Genomic DNA, 7,763 nt, shown 5'->3' with positions numbered 1-7,763 from the left:
GTCATCTGATTAGTCGGCGTTAAAATTACCGCGATAAAATTGCTTGCGATTATATTACTGCGTTATATATGAACTAACTACCATAATATTAATATCTAATTTGGAATGCGTTCAGAAATGTACTAAAATAGCGTCGATGTAATGTACAGAGCAAGACAATCGTCATTGAAATTTCGAATTAAATTTTTACTGTTTAAGAAACATTGTCAATTTTTTTCTCTGTAGCACAGGGCCCCTGAACGAGGCGGGGCCCCTAGGCAGTTGCCTACAGTACCTAATGGATAAAACGGCCCTTGTCCCTAGGCATAACTTTTGAATTTCTCTCAACTGAGTTGTCATGATTAAAGTGGGGTTGCAACCTGTCATATTTATTTTGAAAATGGGAGAAATTTCCAAAAGTTCAGTTCGATTGAGATTTCTGGCAAGGATTCGAGGGCCCCCTGAGCTTGAGGGCCCCGGGGCACTGCCCCGCCTAGCCCCTTGGTAGCTACGCCACTGCTTTCGCTAGAGGAATGAAAAAAAAAAATTTGCATTTTTTTTTCATTCCTCTTCAATCTAATCAAACCTAACAAAGACAATCAAAGACCAAGTTTACTTTATATTTTGTAGGGCGATTTAATCTTTATACAACAAAATAACACTTTATACAACAATTTATAAACAAAATAATCTTTATACCCCTTCAATCTTTTTATAAAATTTTAAATGTGCTTTGTGAGTAATTATTATTTTTTGGCTTGAAATTTGACTTATTTCTCAACCTACTGCATAGATCTATATTTTTTAATCCCATTGATATTTCTAGACTTTTACTACGTTTTTTTTTTGATACCCTATATGTAAAATTTACATATACAATCAATGTTATTTCATGAAGCAAAGTCCCACTGTGAACTTGTTTTGTCCCGTAAGACAGAATTCCCAGTAGATCACTGAAGTCAAGCCTCACTGGCTGGCTGACGTCAGTGAGCGGCTGGGTGATCAGCTTGAAAAGGGATCTAGGGTCAGTGGTATTGGTCCTTGTTAAACTGTTCCACTGTGAATCGTTTGCCTTTGCACACGTTTTCCGGCAACCAAAGTGGGGGTATCATCCCCTATGCAGAGTATCAAAATTGTAATGGCATGTCTTTGGATTATTTTCAGCGATATTTCCCAGATCCTCGCCAATAGCTCATTGTGCAGCTCTAGTGCAATGTAAATAAAGTACTACATATAAAAATTTTTTTATTTGACAGCTTTCTTTAAAATCAGTTAAAAATTCAATTTGTTACATCTTGTTAAATGTGCAGTGTGTCAAATTAAGTGTGATTTGAAAATTAGCAGATGTGATTAATGAACTATGATTAATCACATCTGATTTATCAACTAAGATTACTTTAAGCTTTTCTCACATTTTGCATAATTTGTCTATTTGAAATATAATTGAAAGTGTTCTTATTTTTTAGAATTCCTCAAGTCTTGGCCCATATGAAAGTTTTAATTTATTCTGAAGATCTCTATCAGAAACTAGAGAAAGGTAACAATGTCTTTCGTTATATTTTGTGATGTTGAAATTCAGTTTTCATAGAAGTCATTGGAAATAAAGTATGTTTCAATTAACGGAATGGAAAATGGGGCACTAGCACAAACCTGATATTCAAAAGGGAATTTATTTTTAATCTTGAACCTCTGAGTGCTTTTTTCAGTTCCAACATATTTAAGCATTTTTAATTAAATATTATACTGTTATTTAAATTTATAATATTTAATTGTCACCTAAACAGAGTGACAACGTTTTTAGGTGACAGATTGAATAGCCACATAAATATGTTAAACAGTGATATAACGTTGCAAGCAGTAATCGTAAGACCGGCTGATGATATATTAAAATTTCAGAATATTTATTAAATTGAATGGAATTTTGGCTTCATAAAGACGCTCAGCATGGATTCATTTTATAAATAAAGATTACATTTCTAACTAATTATCGACAATATATACTAGAAGTGCTTAGTTAATTACGTGAAAGTAATTATTTAAAGTTCTCATTTGTTAGAAAACCTAGTCTACAATTAAAAAATACGATTAAGATCCCTTTAATTCTACTTAACTATTATTTTAGATGTTACATATATATATATATATGCTATAAAATAGTATATTTAATACCAAATAATATATTTAATAAAGTTTTTTATCTACAGAGATGATTGTGCTCCGGAAAAAATCCGGATTTCTGAATTTTTCACTGATTGCGATCTGGAAGTTTCCGGAAATCAATGGTCCAAAAGTTTCAAGAAATCATCGATCACATTAAAATATAAAAAATTAATTTAAAAATATTAGAACTAGAATTTATACTTGGAATGTTTCATTTGTAAATAATTTTTTTCCGGTAGAATAATAAATGTGATTAGAGATAAAGGTGAACTTATAAATAATTATTTATTTAAATTATGCTTCATATATTTTCATTAGAGTTTCATGTTTTGAAAATATCAATGATTTAAATTTATAAAGTCATAAATTTTTTAAAAGGCGTCATTAATGATTTTACTCAAGAAAGTTTCAGGACTTTTGAGTTGGGCTCACAATCACCCCTGTGTCTATTAAATTAGATATTTATTAAGGGTAGTTTAAATGCTTAAAAGTTAAGAAGTGAAAAACAAGGGCATTAGGTAGGTAAAAAGGGATATTTGTACTTTAAAATGCCACGATACACACCTGATAGTCGTATCATTGAAGATTAATTAAATTAAAATTAATTAATTTAAAATAAATTAATTAATTTTAAATTAAAATAAAATGTAGAACAAAATGGTTTACTTATAAAACAACACCTTCTATCCAGAACTTCTATTGAACTCTGTTCTATTTCAAATTTTACCATCACTTTTCATCTCATTCATAATTTGAAGAAACAAAATAACTTCAAGGAATGATCTTTTTATATGTGCTGTTGTTGAACGTCATAGTTGATTTTTTCTTAGATTTATTTCACAAAAAGAATTACACATCTAGAGGCTGTATAATAGTTTCCTGAATAACCTTAATTTTAAATTCTTAATCGGAAAAGTTGAAGGGAAAATTTTCATACTTTAGTTCCACCTTATTGCACAGTCCCCCAAATTAAGTCACTAAATTAGATAAAATTGACTAAATTGGACCAAAGAAGAAACTAAGAAAATAAAATTATAGTGAACTCAAAGTTTTGAGCATAATGAATAAAATAAAGTTGAGATGTCTTTTTTTCTTTTTTGTGAACTTTTTTGTTTCTGCTTTTCTTGCTTTCTTAAACGCTTTTTTTTTCCTGGTACCAATCGCATAATTTTTTCCAGCAATAATGCATAACAATAGATTTCTTCAAAAATATTTCATATTTTCAACTCAAACACCCCTTTATAATATGTATTACTTTATTTATTAGATGTCATAACTGTATGATTTAGAATTTATTACAAAAACTAAAAGTTTTGCAACATTTGCTTAAATAATGGTAAAAAGCTCTGACCTCAATCTAAAGAATTTTCATCATAGAAAATTTTTCAACTGGAGCTATTCAATTTTGTTACAAAGAGACTCTATTGTTTATATTACAAACTGAATTCTACATATAAAGTACAGTGCATTTTATTTATAACGTGATTATTAAAATAACTCAAACTTCAATAGGAATAGAAATGAAAAATGGAGATAGTGAGGAAGTTGAAATCAGAGGCTGCACTATTTGGGCTGTTGAGGTAATATTTTCTTTTTCAAAGGAATTTCCAATTAATGTTGATATATTTGAGTTTTTGTCAATAAATTTCATTGTACATACTTTTAACATTGCTACAGCAAAACGGTTTTTATTTCTCGTATGCAGTTATGCATAGCAGTTATTATTGTTTTTGAAAGTTGTGAATATGGATACATAAAATATTAATTAGATTTATTTTTCTCTACTTCTATTTCTTTTTTCTTCTGCTCAAAATTTTTTTTTTTTTTGAAAAGAAAGTTACAGAAAAAAAATCGGCTTTCTAGATCCATAATAAATGCTGTTTTTTTATAATTTAATATTAAATCAGTTATTCTTGTGTAATAAAAATACCATATTATCTTAAAATATTAGAGGCTAAGTCTATGCATAATATTTTGCAACTAAACAAAATTATGTTTTGTGCACATTGTCTTCTTTAATAAAATCAACTTTCTTAACAGAAAAATTTATTTTAATTTCCATTTCTTATAGTATATATATAAATTTAAATTTTGTAATTTTTAAATAAATAGTTGAACTAGTTTGATCAACAGTTTGTTGATCAAAGCTGAATATTTTGTGTCTTTATTTTTCAAATAAAAATGTTAAAAAAACAACTTATTGTTTTTAATGCCGAGTTTTTTAGGAATTTCAGGAATAAATAATTGCAATATATGCGAACCTGGGATAACTCAGGGTAATTAGAAAAGCAGTTGAGGAACCTCTGCCCTCACCACCTTCGATTATTGGTTAAATTTTTGATTTGGGTTTTCTTGATTTTTTTTTTTCGCATTTGTTTTCTACCTTTCTAAAAAATCGTGAGAAATGAAAGTTTCGCTTTATTAGATAAAGAAATGTAGCACTTGATAATTTATGAAACTTTTATTCATTTTTCCTCAAAATATTAAAGTAATAAAGTTATGTGAGTTTTGGTTTTGACTAAGTGATTTAAAACTACACATTTCTCAGTTTTTTTATTTTTTAAAATTTAATTTTATTACACTTTAATTTGATGAAAATCTGTTTGGATTACTCTAAAATATTCTTTTAACATTAATTGCACAAAAACAATGATAATAAGCTATGCATTTTTCCTCAAAATATTAAAGTAATAAAGTTATGTGACTTGTGGTTTTGAGTAAATGATTTAAAACTACTCATTTGTTAGTTTCTTTATTTTTTAAAATTTAATTTTATTACACTTTAATTTAATGATAATCTGTTTGAATGACTCTAAAAAATTCTTTTAACGTTAACTGCACAAAAACAATGATACTAAACAATGCATTTTTCCTCAAAATATTAAAGTAATTAAATTATGTAACTTGCGGTTTTGAGTAAATGATTTAAAATCACTCATTTGTCAGTTTTTTTTTAAATTTAATTTTATTACACTTTAATTTGATGAAAATCTATTTGGATGACTTTAAAAAATTCTTTTAACTTTAATTGCACGAAAACAATGATACTTATCGAAAATCTAAAAACAGACCTTTCAAAACCTGCAGAATTGTGTTGAGATAATTTTGTTTGAAAACATTTATATATATAGAAAATTTAAAATACTGCCCATTTTATATCTGAATTTCTGATTGGATGGCAAGCTTTTAATTTACGTATACTGACTTGAGTTAAATTTCACTATTGTTTTTTTTTGTTGCTAAAATTAAGTAAAGAGGATTAAAAGCATATTTAGAATTTTCGTTGTCTCCTCCACACTTTCGATGGGTGAGTTCGGTTAAGCAGAAAAAGTCATTTGAAACAATTATTTCCATTCAAAATTAAAAACAAAATTATTATTTTATTTTTCAGCTTATCCTTCAGAGAATAAAAAAGTTGGAAGTTGAAGGAAAAGATATTCTCTTCAATTCTATATTGATTGATCACTACTTGTGGGAACACAGACGGAAACATGCTGAAGAAATGAGTTCAACTCCATTTCACAGAGTTCGATGCATCTATTACTGACTGTATTATAATTAAAGATTGTACCAAAAATTTCAGTTGATGAGCACACATATATTTTGAATCACGTAATGAAAAAATTATTATTCTCCAAAAAAAGATATTTGATATTTTTATACCTTAATTTTTTGTTTAATTAAATTTGTTTACAACTATGCAGTTTCATTAAATTTACATTGTATAAAATAAAATAAAAGATTATAAATACCTGAATGTCTCTTCATTGTGCTTGTTTTGTACTATAATTTTAATTAATTTCTGTTAAGTTTAAGATAGGGCGCACCTAAATCTATGTACGTCGCTGCTCTTATGCAGCTAAAAATTGTATTTGAGTTGAAAACAAAGCTGTTTTCATCTAAAACTTTAGAATTGCGAATAAATTACTGCAATATCTCGAAGTAATGAAATAGGTTGAACTAAATTAGCCGATTTTAGCTGATTTCGTTATGTAGCGAAAAGTAGTTACCTAAATGCTAATATCTCATAACACTCGCAACAATGTATGCATTTCAATAATTTTTTGCTGATTCAAAAGATCATTAGTTTTATTGTGCTACAATTCTTTTTTAAAAAAAATAGTTTTCACGTATCAGTTCTTAATAGTTGAAATGCACCTCTCACTGGAAAATTTATTACAAAAATTTTTGTTTCAGGAAATTTAAATATTGATTGAGTAAAAACAAAGAGCGTTTTAAAATTTTTTGGGTTAAAATAATTTAAGCAACATTTGAAACTGTTTAGACAGTCTAAGTTTGAGAAAAAAAATAAAATTCATTTTTGGAAGGAGATGGATCCTGCCATATATTTTATTGATAATAATTAAACTAAGGACTAACAAAACTAATTTAAGTTTCTTACAACAAATTCTAAAATAAACTATGTCAACTACAAAGTAAGTGCTTATTAAAGATTGTTTAAAATTTCTTATAAATTTTGTAAATTAAGTTACTAAGCAAAATTAATAACGCTTTATTAATATTTCCAAACATTTGACGACATTTCATCCTTACAAGGGGCCCCTAATTCAAGTGCCCCCTTGGGACTCAAACTATCAGTCCGACCCTGACTATACACTATTTGAAGTCATTTTTATGCATATTTGTTATGTTCTAAAACGTGTTAATTTATATTCTGAAAGATATATTTTCACCTTTAGAAAGATATATTAAAGACTTTTTCAGTTAGCGAAATAGCAAAGTTAAATAACCTTATAGTCAAACTATCTTGTTCAATACCAAAGCAATCCACTTATCAGACGTGGATAAGAATTGACATTTTCCTTTTTACATAAACTCCAACTCTTTTTGATTTGAACTTGAAATAGTTAAGAAACTGTAATAAGTTTTTATTTCTATTATAAGTATATATAAGTCTATTTAGTTTTTATTTCTCTGATAAACTATAAAAATAGTATACTATTTGAATAGCTTTGCCCCTGTGGCAGAATTTTTTTGGGCTTTCTGCAACAAACTTCCCTATCTCTAATATACATTTTGCCTTAAGATACTTTTAATTATAACAATTACTAATTTAAAATAACAGAAATGTTGTGTTTACAGAAGAAATTATAGTATAAAAAATTTTAATTGTAAAAATGTTTCTTTTAATTCTAATAAAATAGGCGATATTCTCACATTTTATAAGCGGAAAAATGCACTAATTATTTCCTCATCACGCGAATAGGACTCCTTGAAAAAGAGATACTCGAATAAGTGTATGTAAAATATGGTGCTCTTAAAAGAAAAAAATAATGAAAGAAAGATCATCATTTCTAGAGCAAACTATCCTTTAAACTTTCGCGATTTCCGATTTTTTAAAATTTTATATGTAATATAAAATTTTAAAAAATCGGAATTTGAAATTCTAGTTGAAGCCAGTCATTACCGATTTTTAAAAAAATCTCAAATGTGAATAGAAAAATCATGTTTATTTCTTTCTTCTCTGATGCACAAAGACATTGATGAAAAAAATTCTGCAAAAAAAAAAAATCGCAAAGTTACGCAGAAAGAAAAACCAAAATTTTTCCCTTCCCAAATTAAAAATCTTGATGCAAAAACTGTGTAACATTCTGCGACAATGC

The 7,763-nt window shown here is 27.4% G+C and overlaps 1 protein-coding gene across 2 annotated transcripts in view; it reads left to right on the top strand.

The window, feature by feature from the left end:
- LOC107447710 (queuosine 5'-phosphate N-glycosylase/hydrolase) overlaps nt 1–5,890 on the top strand; it is a 17,253-nt gene extending 11,363 nt beyond the window's left edge. For both annotated transcript variants that reach the window (XM_016062707.3, XM_043039575.2), the window contains 3 exons: nt 1,446–1,516; nt 3,652–3,719; nt 5,531–5,890. In XM_016062707.3, coding sequence (XP_015918193.1) covers nt 1,446–1,516; nt 3,652–3,719; nt 5,531–5,686 — 295 coding nt within the window. In that variant the 3' untranslated portion in view covers nt 5,687–5,890. The remainder of the gene's footprint in view (nt 1–1,445; nt 1,517–3,651; nt 3,720–5,530) is intronic.
- The last annotated feature ends 1,873 nt before the right edge of the window (nt 5,891–7,763 follow it).

Source organism: Parasteatoda tepidariorum, chromosome 9 (assembly GCF_043381705.1).
Source record: "Parasteatoda tepidariorum isolate YZ-2023 chromosome 9, CAS_Ptep_4.0, whole genome shotgun sequence".
Classification (NCBI taxonomy): domain Eukaryota; kingdom Metazoa; phylum Arthropoda; class Arachnida; order Araneae; family Theridiidae; genus Parasteatoda; species Parasteatoda tepidariorum.
This window is presented reverse-complemented; position numbering and strand designations above follow the sequence as displayed.